This window comes from Dasypus novemcinctus, chromosome 7, assembly GCF_030445035.2.
Source record: "Dasypus novemcinctus isolate mDasNov1 chromosome 7, mDasNov1.1.hap2, whole genome shotgun sequence".
NCBI lineage: Eukaryota > Metazoa > Chordata > Mammalia > Cingulata > Dasypodidae > Dasypus > Dasypus novemcinctus.
Genome location: NC_080679.1, coordinates 48,173,263 through 48,197,496, shown reverse-complemented (window position 1 = coordinate 48,197,496; position 24,234 = coordinate 48,173,263). Strand labels below are relative to the sequence as shown.

The following is a 24,234-nucleotide window of genomic DNA, read 5'->3' as shown; positions in this document are numbered from 1 at the left end:
ACCAACCCAATATCACCTTGAACCTCTTCATTCATTTCCTCACACAAGTGACATTACTCTGCATGTAAAATTCTATAACTGCTTCTCCCATATCGCTAAAAATTCTTTAAATTTTAACAAAGCAAACTTACTGCTAAATCTTAATTTGCCGTAGCTGTTCTCAAACAGTTAATGAAATTATAGCTCTAGGCGATCTACACACCAAAAAAAAAAAAAAAACACCCCAAAGAGACTGTGGTCTACAAACTTTACTTTCCTCTAATGTTCTTCCTAAAGTAAACTTTAAACCTCTTCAAGAAGACACTTCACCCCCCCACACACCCAGTTTCCATTACTAATACCTCTCTCCGTTTTGGGGGTCTCATCCCATCTGTTTTTACGAGCACTAGAAGTTGCGCCTCCATGGCCTGGTGTTGCATGGCCTGGTGTATCGCCTCGCCCAGGAGTAGCAGCTCCTGCTGGTGTATGACTAGGTGTAGGATCCCATATTTTTGAGCCTGGGGTTGCTCCAGGAGTCTCACTTCCCTTTGCACGACCCGGTGTCTCATCCCATCTTAAGGAAGGAGTATGCCCAGGAGTCTTAAAGCAAAAAAATTATTTCACACAACTACACATCCACACAGAAACATCTAGTAAAATTCTGTTAAACAACTTTTAACAAATACATGTTCTACTTCCATTCACTGTAATTTAAAAGAAATCTACTTTCTAGCAAATATGTTTATGACCAAAAACCATTTAAATTTTAATTTGGAGCAGTGAAAAAAATCCCTGCCTTAAATAAATATAAAATATCCTGTTTCGGAGTCTGGGATATGTTACTAGCTCTGTGACTCGGGGGAAAAAATCACTAAGATTTCTCTGCCCAGATCTGCGATCAAAGAATTTCAGTTATAATTTTATCAGTACTTCTCAACCAGGGCTTAAAGACCATATCATTTGGGGGAGAGGGAAGTTCTCTTGAAGAAATACCATGTTTGTATTTTTGGTTCGATTTTGTGTTTAATTAATATAAACATGATTTGGATCACCTAGGTGATGATCTTATAACCAGATACTGTCACATGGTTATTTTAATCCATGCGATTTGTTTTTATTCACAGTCACATTTGCAATAAATATTATTACCCTAATTGATGCTGGAAAGATAAGTGTAGCAGTTTGTGATTATGAATCCCAAAAAAAGAAAGATTATGTTTGAAAACCAATCTATTCCTCTGGGTGTGATACCCTCTGGTTGTATTAAATTCGAATGGGGGGGTCTTTGAATAAATTACCTGTTAAGACTGCTGTAGGGCTTTTCTGATTGACCCATTAGTAGGGTGTGACTCAGGTCAAGTCCCCCAGACCCCTGTGCTGGGTCTGATATAAACCAAACACTAACTCAGGAAGACACATGGGAAGAGAGAGCTCTGTCATTCTGATCCAACCTTGTCACAGAAAGAGGATGGCTCAAATGGCTAAAGCCCTGGAGAAAGATGAACCATTTTGCCTGACAACTTACAGCTGACCTTGGGAAGAGAGGTAAGACTGACACAGGAAGCCCTATGCCAGGAGAAAGAGCACTTCATTTAAGCATAAAGCCTCAAGAGGCTGGGCCCATGGAGCCTCTAAAGGAAGAGGAAGCCCAAACGGGAAGACAGAGACCAGCAGGAGACCAGCCAGAGATCGGTGACCATCTTGCCTCAACACATGCCAAGTGACTTTGGTGCAAAAGCAATTCTGAGCTGGACTTTTTATGTTCTTCTAACTGTAAGCTTTTACCCCCAATAAATACCCTTTATAAAAGCCAACAGATTTCTGGTACTATGCATTGCCAGCCCTTTGACAGACTAAATTAAAAATTCATTCTCCATTTTTAAAATTTAGCCTAGATATCAAGGTTGGTAATTACTTACATCAGCAGAATTAAATCTTCTCGATTCATCTCTCAGCAAGCAAATGGTAATTCCTCCAAATCGATCTCAAATTATATTTGTTGGGAATTTTGTATTAGGATTAACACATCCCATTTCTGGGCTTGGGAAAATACTGCCAAAATACTGCCATGAGGTCTGACAGAACGTAATGAAGTCCTCTAGAAGAGGACACTAACCCAATGAATGTAGTAGAGTACCTCCTTCAGGCTTCTCATTAGACCTAAATTATCCAACTAGAAAATGAAGAGTGTGCTATACTGTATGTGATGGGCACACATATCTACATTTAATACTCCATACAGAAAGTCTTTTACTACATAACTGAGAAAAAAGTCTTAAACAGTAATAAGAAATAAAAGAAATTACCTCAGCCTGATCCCAACTTGATAGCTTTTTGGGAGTGGCACCAGGAGTCTGATCAGCTGTTTGATCCCAACGCCGTTTTCGTTTTGATGGAGGCTGTGATGCTGCTGCTCCATTGACGACTTTTAGTTCTCCAGCTTTAGCTTTTTCTGCTAGTTGTTGCCTAATTTCTCTCTGAAAAATATTTGAATAAGTAATCAGATCTTTAAAATGTTTTCAGTATTATTTTTATGGCTTTAAATACAGTCATTTCTATTCAACATCCTATTTTGGACTTCATTCACTCTCCTTTCAATGCTACTGGTGGTTCCATTCCTTATTCTCCTCTTCTTTTGTTTTATACAATGTCTTTCTGCACAATAAATGAGCAAGTAAAGAATTTATAACTTAGAAAACCTTTTCTTTAAAAACCAGGGTTTTCTTTAAAATTCATATAAAAAGCAATTAAGAAGACTATGTATTAAGAGAAAAGTGGTAAAAAATAAAAACAGGGAGGGAGTGGGGCTTAAAGGAATCTCTTATACTTTTTATGTAACATTTCTGTAACCCAAAGTTTCTTTAAATATATATATAGGGGACACGGACTTGGCTCAGTGGTTAGGGCATCCGTCTACCACATGGGAGGTCCACAGTTCAAACCCCGGGCCTCCATGACCCGTGTAGAGCTGGCCCATGCGCAGTGCTGATGTGCGCAAGGAGTGCCATGCCACGCAGGGGTGTCTCCCGCACAGGGGAGCCCCACGCACAAGGAGTGCGCCCCGTAAGGAGAGCAGTCCAGCACGAAAGAAAGTGTAGTCTGCCTAAGAATGGCGCTGCACACACACAAGAATGGAGCTGACACAACAAGATGACACAACAAAAAGAAACATGGATTCCCATGCCGCTGACAACAACAGAAGCAGACAAAGATGATGCAGCAAATAGACACAGAAAACAGACAACCGGGGCGGGGGGGGGAGGGGGGAAGGTGAGAGAAACAAATAAAAATAAAGAAATCTTAAAAAAAAAAAGACATGGGAAACGGACTTTGGCCCAGTGGTTAGGGCGTCCGTCTACCATATGGGAGGTCCGCGGTTCAAACCCCGGACCTCCTTGACCCATGTGGAGCTGGCCATGCGCAGTGCTGATGCGCGCAAGGAGTGCTGTGCCACGCAAGGGTGTCCCCCGCGTGGGGGAGCCCCACGCGCAAGGAGTGCGCCTGTGAGGAGCCGCCCAGCGTGAAAAGAAAGAGCAGCCTGCCCAGGAATGGCGCCGCCCACACTTCCCTGCCGCTGACGACAACAGAAGCGGACAAAGAAACAAGACGCAGCAAATAGACACCAAGAACAGACAACCAGGGGAGGGGGGCGGAATTAAATAAATAAATAAATCTTTAAAAAAAAAAAAAAAAAAAAAAAAGACAACATATTAAAAAAAAAAAAAGAATTCAAAGAGCTGGCAAGGGTTATGGCAGCCTAGGGTCCTCTCACTTTTTCAGACTGGAGTTTTCAACCTGTTGGTGGACAACCTTTGGTGACACATGAAATCAAATTAGTGTGTGAGGTCAGACTTTTTTCTAATGAAATTTAATAAAAAGATTATAGTATTTCACTCAAAAAAAAAATTATTACAACTATGTATATATTACATATACTATGGTCATGACAAATATATATTTAATTTACCCTATGATTTTAAATGTGGCTCCACTGCTCTAATTTAATCCATACAAACAAATCTTTTAAAACATTAGAAAGCTGCAAAGGCTTACTAATAAAACAAAACGGAGTAATCACTGCAGGTCAGCAGGAGTCCCTCAGAATTCTCTATCCATATCCATAATGAACCTTATGGGAGAACTGGGGATTTTTCAAGGAATAATTAACTATTTGATTTTTTCCATACCCACAGATTTCACATATTCACTCTAAGAAACTATGTACACATAAGGCCAGGAGATCACAGACTAAAAAAAGACATACTATAAGTTTAATTTGGGAGGTGACAGAATTTGCAGTGAGGTTCTTTCTAAATTTAATTTTTATTAGTACTATTATTATAATATTACTTATGGCACAAATAAAGTATAAAGTCTCTAAATCTCAACATTTTTTCACAAACATTAAAACAGGAACCAGGTTCACACACCTCTTCTTTAGTCAAATGCTGTTCTCGCATTACATCCATGTAAGTCCTGGCATTCATTTTAGGATCAGGGGTCTTCCCTCCTGCAGAAAAGAACAGCAACAGGACAAAAGTACAATAAATAAAGGATAATTTGGTTCAGCTGATTTATCTGCCCTGCTCTAATATTATGTTATTCCATAATCGTTTAATTTATTTTTTGATGGAAAACTTTAATAATTATACATCTTACTTTTTTATTGAGTTTGCTGATCAATTTAACCTGTTTGAACACAAACATATCTATAACAGTTTAAAACAAGTATTTTAATGCATATAAAAACAAAATGACAGCACAGTTTAGAGTCTTCAGAAGTGATGGGTTCCTGGGTTGCTAATCCGGAATACGTACACTTTCGTGCCTTTGTCTCCATCAGCAGTTCTGACTTCAAGCAGCAGAATAGAAGCCTAGAAAATTATCTCTTTACCATTAGTAACACTTTGGAAAGATATCTATATTCAAAACATTACCTGTTGCAAGCTGTTAAAATCCTGACTACAAATAACTATGCCTAGATAAATTCTTCATACAACATTCTAAAACAGTTATAGTTTACAAAATCTAATTTCTAAAAATATACCTATAATCTTATTCTGATGTCATGTTACTAAAGGGCTTCGTGCTCTTTTTAAAGTTTTGATGACCCAGAAACAAACTTTTCTTAGAAAGTATAAATTACAACTGGAAACATTTAACTCAAAATATATTACTTCTACCAGTTACTACGATGCACACAGAAGAAAAGTGGTGTACAAAGAGATGTGTTAGTCTCTTGGTTGTAGTTTCAGTATTTGCTTTTTGAAGTATTTTAAAGAAGCCCAAGCAGTATATAACAAGGTGCATAGAGGCACACTATGCTTTAGAAAAGTGATAATTAGCTATACAAGTAGTATAGCATCACAATTTAGGAAAAAAGTAATAAAAGTCTAAGACATTTCCTATACTGAAGATCATGCCCAATTGGCAGTGTCATTCTTTCTGACACTAGCTCTGATAAGACTTCCTTTGGAATACTTTTTCACCATAATCTAGAGAGGATGTGTTGAACTGCACCCTTAAGAATGCAGACAGGACTGGCATATAGCAGTACTGCTGTAGGAAAGAAATTAAGGACAGTTAGTATGGGCCTGTGAATTCTGACATACATGTTTAAATCAATTACAATTAAGCAAGTTAAAAAAAAAAAAAAAAGAATATCCCTACTAATTCATGCAGGCTGAAAGTCTAATTTGTAAACCTGCAGCAGAAATCTAATTTTAAGAAACAGGCACCTAATTTTGATTGTGAAACTCACCTGAGGAAAGCTTCCATCAGGCTTATTACTATGCCCCTTGTGCTGACTTGCACATTAAAATTAGCAAAACAGACTCCAACTATTAAAAATATCAAAGTCTTTGTATATATACTTTTGTTTTAACTTTAAGTATGCTTAGCGCAAAGTAGGTGCATTTACTAAGCTATATTTAGAGCAAATGGGGGAGCTCTGTGAAGAACAGTATCTCAAAAATAACAATCCTAAAATACTAGGAATTGGAATGAAAACTTTCAATAATTTGAAAGTATTTTGAGCAGAAACACACATTTGTTCAAAGTATAGAAAGCGTACCCAAAACAAAAGTAAAAGAAAAACCTTTAACCCTTTGCGTTTCTATGGCATTGGCTCATTATTTTCTTGTCCTTCTACCTGGAAAGAAAACTTGCATTATAAAGATGAAGAATATGGCATCTGTGACTTCAACCAAATCTATACAAATCTATATTAAGGGGAATTTTTAAAAAGAAAAGTAAATTCATAAGCATGCCAAAAAAAATCAAAGGGCTAAAGACAACTTAATACAAATAAATTTCTGAATACTTATAGAAAAGTGGGAAAGGATTACCATCTGCAAAAGGATCAAGACGCTCTGGGGAAATTATCATGGTCCGCCTGTGCTTTTTGTATTCATCTTCCCGGTCTGCAATCTTTGGAGGTCGGTGCTCAGCAAATGGATCATACTGAAAAAGAGGTATGTTTTATTTATCATCCTTTGTGAAAACAGTTTACCATAATCAAAACACAAGACATGCAAAAATGTCTAATAAACGGCTACTAATAAGGCATATGGAAATGATACAAATATACATGTCCATATTTCCAAAGTTCAAGACTTCATGAGATTATCCTATAAAATAAACTAGAAATCATTTCTAATTCTTTCAAATAATACTCCCCAAAACATTCAAAGAAGTGATTTCTAAAATTTGTGACCTTCCATAGCAACTAGGTAATTCACTTATTCGCTGTTCTTTAGCTGAATAAATCATGATTTTAAAAAGAGTCACCTGTTCTGTTGACTGTGGTATATCATTAAGCAATGCCACGGGGGCATGATATCCTGGCTTCTTCTGACCAAGCAAACTTGTAGATGATGAGTAGTCATCGTCATCCTGCAATGAAACACCCCCAAAAAGTCACAAACAAAAATGTCAGAACTTAAAAATTAGAAAAATTATAGTAAGGGTCAAGATTCAACAAGAAATGAGATGACTTACTAACAGAGGAATAGCTAAGTCCTCACTTATAACACTTGTAAATGATAGGTTATCTTTTTAATTCAAAATGCTATTCAACAAACTGAATTTAGTTGACACAAAATTATTAAACAGTGCTTTCTACAGAAGTCAATTAAAACAAAGTAGATATGAACTAGGAAAACATGAGCATTTCATTTTCTCAAAGAACGATGAAGTTTGTTTTCCAATTTGTCAACTACAAAGGAACAGCTTATTTACAACTTTCTGGTTTTTATTTTTCAGTCATGATTTAACCACTACCAAGACAAGCAAAAAAGCAATTGATTTTAAATGCATTCCCTGGTAGTATGTTTTAACAGAACAATGTTATGCCACTTTATATTACTAGTGTAAAAGTACAACATTGACTAATTCTCAAGAAGATCTTAATACCTCATATATTTCATTTTAAAATGGACAATTTCCTGGATAGAGCTGATGGTAACACATTATAGTAACAACTGATTTATAAATGGGATTGTGGCTGAAAAGGGTGCTCTATGGAGATAACTGTCAATTGAAAGAAAGCTAGAGAATAATATAGGGACTGAATAACAAAGTGAACCCAGAGATGGATAAAAACTGTGGTTGACGGAAGTACATCACTATTGGTGGTTATGTGGAGAAGCACGTGAAAAATATAAATGGTGTGACCTATGGACTGTGGTTAACAGGAATACTGTAATATTCTTACATCAATGCCAAAGATGTACTGTGTTGATAATGGGGGGAGGGGTGTGGAAAAAGTGTACTAAATGTACACTATGGACCATGGTTGGTGGCAATAGTCTGATGATATTTTCTCATAATCTCATAAACATAACAAATGTTCCACCACAGTGTGGTGTGTCAATGAAGGGGTGTTGTATGAGAATTCTATACATGCACAAAACTGTTTTGTAAGTTCACAACCTCTCTAATAAAAATATATTTTTTAAAAATTATAGGGTGGGTTGGGGGGAAAATACACCAAATGTTAAGATATGGACTACAGTTAGTAGTAATATTTTGATGATGCTCTTGCGTAGTTTGTAACAAATGTATCACAACAATGCAATGTGCTGGTGCAGGGTTAATGTAACGGATCCCTGTATGATGTTATGCACGGTTATTTTGCTGCAAGTTCACAACTTCTACTATATACTTATTGCTTATGTATGTTCATGTACGAATGATATATTCCAGTTTTTGCTTGCAATATTGAAACTGATCTTCTTTGTTGATAATTCTCATTTTGGCTATATTGGCTATATTTGCTGTGTAGGATAATAGAAAATTGCTCTGATACTTGTTTTCCATGATTAAATATCATGCATTTCACTTTCATTGTAATATCATAGTATTCATTACGAATGTTAAAAATAGATTATTTTTCTTAAAAAAAAAGAAATGCCAACTTCCTCCTCAGTTTCTGGAATACGGTCATCTTTGTCTCTTACCCATTAGGGTATGATAATCCACTAGTCCCTGACTGGCTTCTAGAAACTTTACCTTTTTATCCCCTCACCCACCAACACACACAGAAGTGCCAAATATAAAGTAATATGTGGTGTGAATTCCACAAAAATAATGAGTTTGATTTTTATTATCTATACACATAAAATTAAGTTTTTACTGAATCACACAAAAATGGATAGATATTACAACCAAATTTGGATGCTTGGGAAGGTTTGACAAAAGATAAACTAAAAGTGGAATAAAAAATATTTTGAGGAATATATTTCAAAATGAGAGGTGGTCATCCTCCAGAACCTAAACAGATATACAAAAAGCCCATTTTATGTCATTATTTATAAGCAATGGAAACATTAAGATTAGGGAGAGAAAAACAAATAGCAGGATGAATTCTGTAAAAATCAGATATCAAGCCCCAAGAGCAGATGGCAACACACATTCATGTCATTTCACACATTAGCTACTCTAATATAGAGCTCAGTAAGTTACAGTTGGCTTTACTTTACAAGAGTTAATGATTTGCAGGTGCTTTCATGGGTCGTCTTTAACATAGATTCAAAATCAAGCACTTGGAAGCAGATGTGGCTGAAGTGATAGAGCTTACGCCTATCATATGGGAGGATCTGGGTTCCATCCCTGGGGCCTCTTGGTGAAAAAGAAGAGAAAGCATGAGCGCGCGGCGAGCCAGTGCCCGTGTGGTGAGCCAGTGCCCTCATGATGAGCACAAGTGCCCGCGGGGTGAGCCAGTGCCCGCCCAAGTGAGTCATGCAGCAAGATGATGACTCAACAAAAGAGAGACAAGAGGAGAGTCAAGGTGAAGCCAGCAGAAATCAGAAACTAAGGTGGTGGAATTGACAGGGAACCTCTCTCCACATCAGGAGTCTCCAGGATCAAATCCCAGTGAATCCTAGAGGAGAAAAAATGAGACAAGAAAACAACACAGAACAAAAACAGCAGGGTGGGAGGAGCAAAAGGGGGGAAAATAAATAAATAAATCTTTAAGACAAAAAACAAAAACCAAGCACTTCCAGTTAAGTTTCTGAAGCTTACAGAAGATACCTTCAACAGTTTTATTGTCCATCTCTCTTCCAATTATAAAAGTATGTCCCCAGATTCCAGCAGATGACTCCAACACGAAATTCCTTTGTATTTCTTGCTCTCCCTCAAAAAAAATTCTTGCCTCCCATACAATTTGTAACTTACATCTTCAAGTTCAGTTGCAGCAATCGATGTCACGTATCCAGCAAATCTGCTATCACTTCCACCATAAATTTCCTGGTCATAATAACCTGTAGAATCAAGGCCCACTCCTTGAGCTTCATCAAGAGCTGCCTTCTTGCCTTGAATTTCTCGAATCTGTGCTTCAATATCTAAAAGAAAGAAACAGAGACTTTTTCAATTTCATTTCCCACAGCACTCTCAATACAATGCATTTCTCTCCCTGGTACTGTCAAAATACCCTAAATACAGAAAATTTAAAATAATTGTACCAAAAGGGGTTAATAGAACTATACACCAAATACTGTTTTTTTTTTACTACATTTAATACATCAACTAAGGACAGACCTCTACCCAAGATTATTTAATGTAACTCTACCAGAAGTTTAAAATTAACAGTACTACAGAGAGTAGTTCTCAAACCTGAATGAACAACAAATCACCTACATATTTTATTAAAATGAAGGAAGGCCTTGCAAATGACTACTTTAAATGACACCAAAAGCATGAGCAAAAACAGGAAAATAAAATAAACTGGACTTCATCAATAATAAAAACATAATGTCCCAGGACATTATGAAGAAAATGAAAAGGCAACCTATAGAATGGGGAAAAATTAGTTGAAAACCATATATCTGACAATGATTTAATTTCCTGAATATGTAAAGAACTTCTACAATTCAATAACAAAAAGACAAAATTCAGTTAAAAATGGGCAAGGACTTGAATGAACATACATTTCTCCAAAGATACATAAATGCCCAATAAGCATTTGAAAAGATGCTCAACATCATTAACCACCAGGGGAATGCAAATCAAAACTACACTGAGATTTAAAATAAAAATAAAAATACCACTTTACACACACTAGGACGGTTACTATTAAAAATAATAATAGCAAGTGTTAGAAAGGATGTGGAGAAAATGGAACTCTCCTCCACTGCTTGAAAGGTTAAACACAGAATTACCATATAACCCTATAATTCCACATTTAGGTATACACCCCCAAAGAATTCAAAGTAGGGACTCAGATACTTGTATACTAATGTTCACAGCAGTGTTATTCACAATAGCCAATATACAGAAATGTCCACAAGGATAAACAAAATATAGTATTATCAATGCAATGGACGTTGTCATAAAAAAATAAATAAAACAGATAAATGGACAGATGGAGAAATAGCAAATGTTGTAAAATGCTAAAATTGGTGGCTTTAAGTATGGGGTGGTTATATTGGAGTTCTCTGTAGGCGTTTTGTATTATTTTTGCATCTATCCTATAATATGAAATTATTTCAAAACAAGTTTGAGTGGGAAAAAAGCAAATGAGTGTAGATACATGCTACAACTAGGGTAAATATTGTATGATTCCACTTATATGATATATAGAGAATAAGCAAGTTTATGGAGACAGAAAGTAGATTTAAGTACCAAGGGCTGGACGTGGGGGAGAGGTACAGTTTCTGTTTTGGGTAATGAAAAGTTCTGGTAATAGATGATGTTGATGGGAGCATAACATTGTGACTATAATTAATGCCACTGAATTGTATGTTTAAAATTGCACATTTTATGTTTTATATATATAAAACCATAAGGAAAAAAAATTTCAAAAACTTAAAATGTATGTTTTCATACACACACAAAAAAAGCAGCAGCAGGCCTGGGTGAGTCTTTAAGTTATCTGTTATTTCTAACAAGCTACCAGGTGATGTTCCAGACACCAGGACTACACCCTGAATAGCACAACAATAGAGGATAAATGCTAAATTGCTTAGCATGGAATTCAGAACTCTATAAGATTTTTCTCCAACCTACCGTTCAGTACTTTTGCAATTAAGAGTTTGGGCTCTGGAATCAAAATGTCTGCCTTCAACTATGGCTCTTTCTCTACTAAATAATAAGCTACTGAACCTCTCCATATCTGAGTTTCCTATAAGATAAGGTTTTTATAAGGATTAAATTAAATAACAGTTAAACAAGTAAGCACTCGATGAATGAACTCTTGCCACATCTCTCTCCAAGCACAAATCCACAGCCCAATTCATAGGTCTGGCATTTAGAAAATGCACATCTGAAAGAATCATCAACTCTTTTCAACTGCTTCCCAAACTTCCTGTCAATTTTTAATTCTGAAATTTTTCAAAAGTAAGTTAAAAGACTTTATATACAGTATCACCTAGTACATAATCCATCTTCAGATAGCCTCAAAAATGTCCTATTAATATCCTTTACAGTTCTTTTTGGATCCACATACAACCCAGAGCCAGGCATTGTTTTTTTTTAAGATTTATTTCTTTTATTTCTCTCCCCTTCCCCACTCCCCCATCCCCCAGTTGTCTGCTCTGTGTGTCCATTCACTGTGTGTTCTTCTGTGTCCGCTTGTGTTCTTGTCAGTGGCACCTGGAATGTATGTCTCGTTTTGTTGCATCATCTTGCGGCATCAGCTCTCCATGTGTGCGTGCCATTTCTGAGCAGGCTGCACTTTTCTCGTGCTGGGCGGCTCTCCTTACAGGATGTGCTCCTTGCACGTGGTGGGTCATCAGCACTGCGCGTGGGTCGGCTCATCACACCGGGTCAGGAGTCCCTGGGTTTAAACCTTGGACCTCCCAAGTGATAGGCAGACCCCCTATCTGTTGGGCCAAATCTGCTTCCCAGGCATTGCATTTAGATGTCATGTCTCTTGAGTCTCCTTTAAATACAGACTAGGTCTTCCAACTTTTTAAAGTCAATTCTGACACCAGTTAACTTTAAATTACAATTAATGTTTAATTTCAATAATGTGAATAACACAGAGATGCATAGTTTCTATTGCAGACTGTTTTCCATATCCTTACAAATACCTGTTTTAATTCTTGCCAGACCATTAGCTTTGTTCATTTGAATTGTCTTTTATTTTTTTAATATAATAAACTTTATTTTTAAAGAGGTTTTAAATTACAGAAGAGTTAGATGGAAAGACAAGGGATTTCCACATGCCCCACCCTGTTCCACTCCCACATCTTCCCCAATTACTGTTATATCTTACAATTATGAAGTATATTTGTCACAACTGATGAATAAATATTGAAGCACTTCTACTAATCAAGTTCTATAGTTTACATTGTGGTTTACACTTAATTCCAATGCCCTATGTTCCACCTATTATTCCCTCCCTTTCCCCCTCAAAACCTCTAGCAACCACTACCCTTGTAACAACGCTACATGTTCTTCCACTACAATATTAATAAGTTTACTCTGTCCATGGTTGCATTCCCCTCCTCCCTTATATGTGTTCATTCCTCAACCTTGAGGATTTGGGGGTGGTGATGCCCACTCTGCTTCAGACTGAGAGGGGGCTGAATCAAGTCCTTTGGAAAGTAATTTTTTTAAAAGATTTATTTATTTCTCTCCCCTCCCCCCCCTCCACCCTGGTTGTCTGTTCTCTGCGTCTATTTGCTGCATCTTCTTTGTTCGCTTCTGTTGTCAGCGGCACGGGAATCTCTGTTTCTTTTTGGTACCATCTTGTTGTGTCAGCTCTCCATATGTGCAGCGCCATTCCTGGGCAGGCTGCACTTTCTTTCACGCTGGGCAGCTCTCCTTACGGGGCGCACTCCTTGCATGTGGGACTCCCCTACACGGGGGACACCCCTGCGTGGCAGGGCACTCCTTGCACGCATCAGCACTGTGCATGAGCCAGCTCCACACGGGTCAAGGAGGCCTCGGGTTTGAACCACGGACCTCCCATGTGGTAGACGGACGCCCTAACCACTGGGCCAAGTCCATTTCCCAGTTGTTGTTTTTTTAAGTTTTATATAATAAAAAGTGTTGTTAAATCCACAATTCTCCCCTTTTCCCCCTTACATAATTCTTAATCCAAAAGACCACACAAGAAATCTCTTAGGAGGACTGGCTAAAGGGTGGCAGGAATTAACTTTTTTTTTCCTTCCTGAAATGTTTGAGGCTTTTTTTAAACCACTTTAAAGTGCATGCATCACTTTTAAAGGACCATATAAACACTACAGCAGTAAAAAGACAGGAAGGGAAAATAAAAGGTTGAATAAGGCCAGCTAAATAGTCTACAATCCCTCCTATACAGCATCAGTGCAGTATGATGACCACCTACATCGGAATCACCTTGTGCACATTACAAGTAGAATCCTAGACCTCAGACACACTAACCAAAACCTTCAACTTAAAAGCCCAGGATTTCTGCATTGTTAAACTCCCCCAAGAACTGGCATCTCACCCCTCCATATCCAGCTCCAGCCCAACTGTACCAAATTTTCCAGTTTAAAAGCATCATTTTATACTCCTTTTCTATGCTCACATACAATTACAACAGGAAAGGGGTATTATTTTTAAATTAAAATAGTTACAACTGGAAAGCAACTGTGGCTCAACTGATAAAGCGTCCACCTACTATATAGGAGGTCCAGGGTTCAATCCCCAGGGCCTCATGACCCGCGTGGTGAGCTGGCCCATGTGAAATGCTGAGGCATGCAAGGAGTGCTGTGCCAGGCACGGGTGTCCCCCGCATAGGGGTGCCCCATGTACAAGAAGTGTGCCCCGCAAGGAGAGCCACCCCGCGTGAAAAAAGCGCAGCCTGCCCAGGAGTGGCGCTGCATACACAGAGAGCTGATGTAGCAAGATGACAAGACAAAAAAGAGAAGCAGTTGCCTGGTGCCACCTGACAATGCAAGTGGATGCAGAAGAACACACAGTAAATGGACACAGAAAGCAGACGACAGAGAGGGAGGGGGGAAGGGAAGAGGAGAGAAACAAATAAAAATAAATCTTAAAAATAAAAATAGTTACAACTTTAAAAATTGTATCATACTAGATATTTATCACTGTCCAGCTTACTTTTTTCCCCACTAAATACATGATAGACCACACTTCCTTATTTTCCTTCTAAAGCACTTTTCCATTCTAACTTTTGAGCAGCTAGCTAGCCCTTTATTTGGATAACATAGTTATTTAGGATCTACTTTCATCTACTGACTTTCGTCTACTGACTTTCACCCACTGACTTTATGTAGTTGCTGATTAGCCACAGTTTTCTAATTATAAGGTATAAAACATTAAATTGGTGTTTGCATAATGTCTACATAATCATGACTGGATTCCTATTAAAGCTTAGTCCCCTTCTGGGACTAAGCAGCTGTTTGTAGTTAATAATTCTGAGGAGTTCATTACTAAATATTTCTACAGGCTATATATCAACGTTTAAATGCAAATAAGGCACGGTTTTCTGTGTCTGCTTAAGACTATAGATAAAAACTTAGACAACTGGGAAGCGGATGTGGCTCAACCAGCTGAGTGCCCACCTATAACATGGGAGATCCTGGGTTCAGGTTCCAGTGCCACCTAAAAACAAGAAGATGCCAGCACCAGCCGAACGAACTAGAAACTACACCCGCCTAAATAAGCAGATGCCTAAACAAGCAGGTATCACAAGCCAGCAGACTTTGCGGCCCATGGGGAGGCAATGTGTCTCAGGCCACTGGGGACTCACCTCTCATGCAGGAGGTCCCAGGTTCAGTTCCCGTTGCCTCCTGGAGAAGGCAGGCAAACAATGAGCAGAGACAGAGAACGATGCGGGGGGGGGGGGGTATAAATTTAATAAATAAATAAATCTTTATTTTAAACAATCAAAAAATTGAACTGGTTTTGTTTTCGTTTTTGTTTTGTCAACTGCAGCTTATTTATACAAATATGTTATTCACAAAATTAAGACACCAAATCCCATAAAACTCAGCAGCTCATTATGTCAGTCACAGAATGCAATAATTAAAAACTAAAGGGAAATGGACTTGGCCCAGTGGTTAGGGCATCCATCTACCACATAGGACGTCCACGGTTCAAACCCCAGGCCTCCTTGACCCGTGTGGAGCTGGCCCATGCGCAGTGCTGATGCGCGCAAGGAGTGCTGTGCCCCGCAGGGGTGTCCCCAGCATAGAAGAGCCCCACGCACAAGGAGTAAGCCCCGTAAGGAGAGCTGCCCAGCGCGAAAGAAAGTGCAGCCTGCCCAGGAATGTTGCCACCCACACGGAGAGCTGAGGCAACAAGATGACGCAACAAAAAGAGACACAGATTCCTGTGTCGCTGACAACAATAGAAGCGGACAAAGAAACTAGACACAGCAAATAGACACAGTAAACAGACAACCAGGGTGGGGAGGAGGGGAGAGAAATAAATAAATAAATCTTTAAAAAAAAAAAACTAGAAATCAGTAATTATTTCTTAATACACTCAAACATTTCTGAGCAAATTTTAGCACTACACTCATAAATAAGTAATTCTACATTGTCAGATTTCATTTCCAAAATAAATTTTAAACCTGAGGAATAAATAAATACTAAGAATTGATAAAACTGAGGAGTAGGTTACTCTATACTCATTATTTTTTCTGTACGGTAAAAATATTCCATGACAAATAGGTCATTTTAAATCTGCAGAACTAATTTTCCAAATTTTTCTCTCTCCCATTCCTGCCAGCAAAGGTTTGCAAAATTCCATGGTTTCAAATTTTATGAACATTTTACACCTTTAGAAAGATTTTTTTAAAAAGCTGTCTCTAACTCTACATTTTCAAAACTACCTAATACTAAATTATAGCTACTGGCATGTAGATATGCCTGCAATTTCTTAAATATGAACAGATTATAAACACACAAAAATAGTTTGGCAATGCATGATCTATGCATAAGATTTTCTGTCAAGCATAAATGGGAAATGAGAAGAAACATACAAAAAAAGTTGTCAGGGATCCAAAATATCAAATAAAAGATTTGAAGAAGCAAAGAAAAGAAATCTTTCCCTGCTGTAATTATTACCAACATAAAGAAATCCTCTGTTCCAACAACCTAATCTTTCCTTTCAAACCTAAGACACCAGAAGTTCAAGAAATTCAGGGAAGTGGACTTGGCCCAGTGGTTAGGGCGTCCCACATGGGAGGTCCGCAGTTCAAACCCCAGGCCTCCTTGACCCGTGTGGAGCTGGCCCAAGCGCAGTGCTGATGCGCTCAAGGAGTGCCCTGCCATGCAGGGGTGTCCCCCGCGTAGGGGAGCCCCACGCGCAACGAGTGCGCTCCATAAGGAGAGCCACCCAGCATGAAAGAAAGTGCAGCCTGCCCAGGAATGGCGCCACCCACACGGAGAGCTGATGCAGCAAGATGATGCACCAAAAAGAACCACAGATTCCCGTGCTGCTGACAACAGAAGCGGACAAAGACGCAACTCAGAAAAAAGACACAGAGAACAGACAACCGGGATGGGGCGGTGGGAGGGAAGGGGAGAGAAAATAAATAAATAACCTTAAAAAAAAAATTCAGATGTGAAAAATAAAAATGGACCCTGCACACTGGCCAAGAGGAGACTGGGCAAGAAGAGACTAGAACCCACTGGTGATCACATATCAACTGCCATTTCGCACCCTGATGGGAATGCCATTCAACCATCTGAGCCAGTAAGTATTCCAAACCTGTGTTTGTTGCATGTATCAACAGTTTGTTTCTTTTTATTGCTAAATAATATTCCATTGTATATAGATGTATATGTGTTTACCCATTCAGCTTGTGGCCATTACAAACAAGGGTGCTATAAACATTTGTGTATGGGTTTTGTGTGGAGACTTTTACAACACTTGGGTAAACGGGAGTAGGATTGTTGGGTAATTAAGTTTTTAACTTTATAAGAAAAACTTAGAAGGCCCTATGATGGGTTTAAGAGCAGACAAGGGAAGCAGATTTGGCTCACAGATAGAACATCCAACTACCACGTGGGAGGTCCAAGGTTCAAACCCAGGGCCCCCTGACCTATGTGATGAGCTGGCCCACTCGCAGTGCTGCCGTGCGCAAGGAGTGCCCTGCCACACAGGGGCACGTGGGGGGGGGGGGTACATGCAAGGAGTGCACCCCCCAAAAAGAGCCGCCCTACATGAAAAAAGTGCAGCCCAGGAGTGGCGCCTCACACACGGAGAGCTGACTCAGCAAGACCATGCAACAAAGAAGAGACGCAGTTTCCCAGTGCTGCTGGACAATGCAAGCAGACTCAGAAGAACACACAGTGAATGGACAGAGAGCAGACAACAGGGCGAAGGGGAGAGAAATAAAATAAATCTTAAAAAAATAAATAAATGAATAATAAAAACAAAATTTTTAAAATTAAAAAAAAAAACAACAGCAACAAATTTCAGCCTTTTACCCAATATACAGACTCTTACAAGTGCCAACTTTTCTGAATCTTCCTGCCCCCCGCCCTTTTCTGGTAGCATTGGCCTTGTTTACTGATTTAAAACTCAATTTGCTCCAATGATCTACAAAAAAGGGAAATGTCACTCAACTGAAACCCCAGAAGGTGACCTTTTTTGGAGGGGAGGTTTGTTCCCTGACATACTTTCAACTATCAGAGAACAAATCCTCAGAGAAGTGTAGAAAATGTTAATTAACAGTATTAGTGAAAAAACTTAACTTGTGAGCTAACCCATTTGAAATCTCAATTCATTCAAAAATAATGTTTCTTCATTTAAAAAGTAGTATATTATTTTTTTAATCTATAAAAGGTTGTGGATGTTCTACAAACGTTTTTCCAACATATTTGTATCAAATATTTTGGAGTTTGACATCAAAGTACAAAACAAACTGGAGGTATTTTTAAAAATGGGCAACATCTAACCTACTATTTCCATTTTAAGCTAAGACTTGAATATCAAACTCAGAGTAAACAACCCATGTCAATGGCAGATCACATTTGATACAAGTGTTTGTTCCCCACTAACTCTGCCCCTCTACTTGTTTCCCCTCCCTTGTCACTGATCCAGTGCCTTTTCTTCTTTCCAAGTCTCAGATATTGCTAAGCCTGGTTAGCAGGACTTCCTCCTCCTTGATGTTGCTTTACTCCTCATCACATTCAATTATCCAACCACTGTTCATTGCATGTTACAGATAACACAGCCCTTGGATGTTAACCTCTCACTGACACCTTTTAGTCTGGTCCCTAGTGAGACTTCTAAAAGACATCCCAGGAGAATAGAAATTATAATATTCCACATCTCAACTCAATCCCAATAGGATAACTAACTACAATGCAAATAATTGTATTGAACACTACAGTGAATATTGATTAATCATTTCCTAAATGATCTATTAACTTTTTCCTATTAGTTTTACCTGCAAACTTCATACTAGACGTCTATAAGAACCAAACAGTAGCTATTCTGAACAAAGGAAAATAAAAACCTTAGTAAGATACAAAAAAGTGAAATAAACTAATTCCAGCCATTCCTCAAGCAAAGATTTATAGGAAAACTTTTTCAGCTTCCAATTTAAGGGACAGTACCAAAACCAATATACAGGATTTCCAGATAATCCATTTTCCCCATGCCAAAACAAGAGAATATGTGTGTATTCCTTCCTTGTCTGCCAAAGTCAGTAGTATCTGAAGAACTGCTGAATAGCAAGATTATGTACATTCATAATTGTATACACTTAACACAATACAACACACAGGCAAATCCAAAAGATTTAAATAAGCCCAGCTCTTTTTATATTTCATCCACACCGAGCAGGGTAAAAACAAGAAGGAAAAAAAAAAAAAACAGTTGGTTAAAGAGGATGTGAGAGCTAATCCTAATAGAAATATCTGAAAGGAATATGACAGCAAGGGGGGAAAAAACACATAATCAATTTGGCTCAATTAAGTAATAGATTATGAAAAGAACCACATACAAAGGCAAAAATCATCTTACTTCAAGTTGCCTACAACATTATTTACTGCACAAGACTTAAGTAGAAACTACTGGTGCAGCCACTGCTTTAAAAATTAAGTACTAGAGGAGCAATGTGACTCAAGCGGTCAACAGCCTGCTTCCCACATGGGAGGTCCCATTGTCTCCTAAAAACAAAAACAACAAGCAAAACAAATGAAAAAGCCAACTCCAGCAAGCTGATGTGGCTCAGTGGTTGAGCATAAGCTTCCCACATACGAGGCCCTAGGTTCAATTCCTGGATATGTGTGTGTGTGTATAAAAAAGTAAATAAATAAGTGACTAGGTACAAGAAAGAAATGTCTTTTCCAGCCACTTCATGTAGGATAAAAATATTATAGAATCTTCCTTATTTAAAAAAGCAACACCAGAGAAATGGATGTAGCTCAAGCTATTGAGCTCCTGCCTACCAAACGGGCAGTCCCAGGTTCAGTTCCCAGTGCCCCCTGGAGAAGACGAGCAAGCCAGTGAGCTGGCCCAGTGAGCTGACACAGCGAGTGGACATAAGATGACACAATAAGGAGATACAAAAGAGGAAACACAATGAGACCCAAAAAAGCAGGAAGGAAAGGTGGCTAATGATTAGTTGCCTCCCTCTCGGATTTGTTCCCAGTGCCTCCTGAAGAGAAGACCAACAGACACAGCACAGAGCAAATGGACACAGAGAATAGAGAGCAAGCACAAACAATTGGGGGGGGGGGGAATAAATATAAATAAATCTTAAAAAAAAAAAAAAAAGAAACACTAAGAACCTGCTTTTCAGGTACAGGGTCCCAGGTTTGATCCCCAGTATCTCCTAAAAACAAAACAAACAAAAAACCAACGCTCACTGGGGAGTGGATGTAGCTCAGTGGTTGAGGGCCTGTTTCCCATGTATAGGTCCTGGATTCAAACCCCAATACCTCCTTAAAGGGGAAAAAAAAAACCAACACCATTATGGACAATTCTGAAACAAAAATTAATAAACAAGTGTTACACATTTTTTAAGGTGCTTCCTAAAATTCTTCTATCAAAGTAAGGTTAAAATCCAAATCCTCCTCCTCTCAACTACAATAGCCTAAGGATGGTTGCTCTCTCTCTACATCACCCTTCACACAACCAGTTAGTTATCCTCCTAAAATACAGAAGTAAATGGTTACCAGGGGATGGGGGGTGAGGGGATGGGGGGGGGGGGGGGAAACGACACTTTATGCAATAGCTATTGGAAAACCAAAGTCAAACCAAGCACATATGCTAAGCAATATTTGATACCAACCTAATATTTGACTGCTAACCTAATATTTCTTTCAGATTGAGGTTCCCCACACATGACTAAGTCCAGCTTTACCTAGCTCAACCAAATCAATGTGTCCAAGCCTACCAATCATTCAAAGGTCAGTGTGCTCTTTTGCATGAAGTTCTCTTACTAGTTACAAAAATAAAATAAAAACCTCTCAATAAATGTGAATATTTGAGCTTTCACTTTGCACCAGGTACTAGGGATACCAAGGTTAAGGGTCCTGTACATAAGAGTCAAGTGGAACAGAAAAGCTTAACACAATAGAATATTCTAAGTAATATAACTAAAGATTTATACTGAATGCTATGGTAGTACAAAAAAAGATTCTGCTCAAGGTTATCAGAAATGGACTATGAACAACTAGAGTTCTCAAGGAAAATACGAAGGGAGCCAGAAGTTAGGTAAATACCATGTTTCTATTAAAAACTTATCCTGTGTCATATTTTAATCACAGATGTTTCCCCTATTCTCCTGCAAGCTCCCAGAAGGTCAGAGTCCTATCTTTGTTTTCATACTCCAGTGATGGACAATGCCTTGTACATAAACAGTACTTTAGATGTTAAATTCAATGTTCCAAACCTTTTTCTGAGGAATCAGTTAATTCACATTGATAGAGAGAATATTCCTAAATAAAACAGCAAGTTTGGTCAATGAATTGCAATCTTCTATGAACCAAGGCTTTTAGCTAAGTTTCTAAAATGTAAGAAAACTGATTAGAACTTCACTGTTCTTCATGTCCAAGGGCATCTTATGATGAAGACACCAAAATATACAAGTAATAAAAGCCACAAAATGTCCCAAATGAATAAGCTGTTCTTGAATGAACAAGAATTTTTACATTTTCCAGTATCTTACTAAAGTTGTTTGTAAAACAAGAGAAGGGCCTGAATACACATCTGTACTAAAGCAGTGTTTAAAACCTAAAATAAAAAGAATAGTAGGAACATTCATTAGCATGTTTATTAAGTTGCAAAAAGAGAGGTGGACTTCAGTTTCTCGGAGTGGCCTCAACTACTGAATGCGATTCACAAACTGGTCCCAATCTACCTTTCCAGATCCATCTCCTATTTCCTGCCACAGCAGACTCCTGTTGCACTCTTTCCCTGTCACAGCTGACTACTCAAAACACAGTTCCCTATCACGACTCAGTGCCTTGTTACAAGATGTTCTAAGGCTCAGATGTCCTCTCCTAATTTAAAACTGATTGATCTTTTCAGAGGAGGAGTAAGCCACCTCTTCCATGAAATAATCCAAAGTATAAATTGATCACTCCGTTCCGTAGATTACTTCTACGTAAGTATTCACTTGGCCCCATTAACGAAAGTACATGTACACAAGTCTTTTTCCTTCACTGGATCAAAAAACATTTGATAGTCGTCTTTACCTCTCACAGACTAACACCAAGCCATGCATCTAAAAACGGACTGTGAAGTAAAAGTGACTCTTTCTCTTGGAAAAATGAGAATATCACATTCCAAGTCAGAAATGAAGGAAGGCAGGACCAACTTCCTAGGTCTTTTCTGAAAACGGACCCCATTTCCTCTCTTCTCTAGACCTACTCTCAGTACTCCCTAATAGACTCCATTCTGTTCCCAATATGCTCCCATAAAATCATGAACTAGTTTGAAAGCTTCGGTCATCAATAAAATTAAAAGTGCCTTCCTCTTGTTCCACTTACTCCTCAATAACCAATCCCCAAAGAAAAAGACCAATAATACGCTAAAAGTAAAGAAAGGAAGAAAGAACTATCAAATTATTTCAGTCCCAAATCATTTCGTGCAAGAAAAGCAATACCTAGACGCCTGCAGATACACATATCACCCAAGCTTAGGAGTAGTGGGACTTGGTTTAACCAAACCCGATTTAGTACTGCCAAGAAAGAAGCTGCCGTATTTCAAGTGCCTTTCTGACTCTTCCTACATGCAAACTATGCCCACAGCACTTCCGAACGGCGACTGAGACTTTCCTTCCAGGCCCGTTTCCCCGATCCCCTTTGGCCCTAGAATCCTCTTTAGCAAGCTGCTCAAACGAGGCCCACTATTAAAAGATGAGAAGCAACTCTCCAGCAGCAGCACTCAAACACGGAACAAAGCGCCTGTCGGGAGTGTTTAAGTAGGACGCCATTACAAGGAGCAGAGGCCTGCGCCGCTGGCGCCGAGGCGACGACCTACGCCCACAAGCGCAGACTCGGCCTCCCACCCACCAAATAAACACACAGGAAGAGGCAGAAACCTAGGAAGGCAGACTCTGTGCAGGCTGGGAACAGAAAAGCCCGTAAGCAGGTAAAGATGGCTTACCTTCGTGAGTCTTCGCGATCTTCGCCATTTTGTCCACTCCAACACACAGACGGAACTGGCGCTCCCAAGAACTTCCGCTCGTCGTCGCCGCCACGGAGAAAAATAGCTAGGGTTGCTTTCTACGCAGGCGCCAAGCGGGAGCGCGCTCTGTTGGGTGACACGTGACAGAGCAGCCGCCTTTATGGAACCGCGAAGCGCTCAGAGGGTGGGGGAGGAGCCAGGGTTGGGCCGAGGTGGCTTTCGTGGCCCAGGAAAGTAGCGATCTTAATTGAGTAATTTTGCCCTGGGAGAAAGTTGGCTTCCACATTGGAAGAATGCTACAGGGATTATTAGGATGACTTTTTAATTCCCTTTCTTAAAATTTACCGGAAGTCATCTTGGGGTCAGAGAAAAACCTTTAGCATCTGTCACAGTTCAGTTATGGAAACAATCATAAGTCTAATTATTCGCGCTGTAATTCAAGGTCATTTTTATTTATTTTTTCTTTACAATTGCCTATCATTTGGGTAACAGTTTCGTTTCAAGGTAAACTCACACGCTGTTGAAACTCTCGAACAGCCTAGTAAAGTAGGCAAGGTTTGGCTAATCCCATTTAAGAAACGAGCGAAAAATTAAGGTTATGATATATCAGTTGTGAACGGTCATAGAGTTGCTAAATTGCTGTCAAGAACCTTACCACGCTTTTTTATTTTTTTTTATTATTTCTCTCCCCTTAATCGCCCACCCCCAAGTTGTCTGCTTTCTGTGTCCATTTGCTGTGCGTTTCTCTGTGTCCGCTTAAATTCTTGTCAGCCACACCCTGAATCTATGTCTCATTTTGTTGCATCATCTTGCTGCATGAGCTCTCCATGTGTTCAGCACCACTCCTGGGCAGACTGCACTTTTTTTTTACCCCCCGCACTGGGCGGCTCTCCTTACAGGGTGCAGTCCTTGCCCGTGGGCCTCCCCTACACAGGGGACACTCCTGCATGGCACGGAGCTCCTTGCATGCATCAGCACTGCGCATGGGCCTGCTCATCACATGGGTCAGGAGGCCCTGGGTTAGAGCCCTGGACCTCCGAAGTAGTAGGAGGACGCTCTATCTGTTGAGCCAAATTCACTTCCCTTACCACACCTTTAAAGCCACTTAACTTTATGGGTTCCAGAAAACCATTGAAAGTCATCATTAACACTGGTAAAATGTTTCTTTAAATTTTAAACGTCCTTCCTAAATCAGCAATTTTAATAGATAACCTTACAGCC

The 24,234-nt window shown here is 39.1% G+C and overlaps 1 protein-coding gene across 2 annotated transcripts in view; it reads right to left on the bottom strand.

The window, feature by feature from the left end:
- Positions 1–23,195, bottom strand: part of SF3B1 (splicing factor 3b subunit 1) — a 41,766-nt gene extending 18,571 nt beyond the window's left edge. The window contains exons 1-7 of one of the 2 annotated variants that reach the window (XM_004468479.3): positions 22,993–23,195; positions 9,658–9,824; positions 6,769–6,873; positions 6,327–6,441; positions 4,410–4,489; positions 2,286–2,456; positions 342–579 (exon numbers count right to left, since the gene is read on the bottom strand). In XM_004468479.3, the coding sequence (XP_004468536.1) occupies positions 342–579; positions 2,286–2,456; positions 4,410–4,489; positions 6,327–6,441; positions 6,769–6,873; positions 9,658–9,824; positions 22,993–23,020 (904 nt within the window). In that variant the 5' untranslated portion in view covers positions 23,021–23,195. The other variant, XM_004468480.5, reaches the window with a different exon arrangement.
- Positions 23,196–24,234: the final 1,039 nt, after the last annotated feature.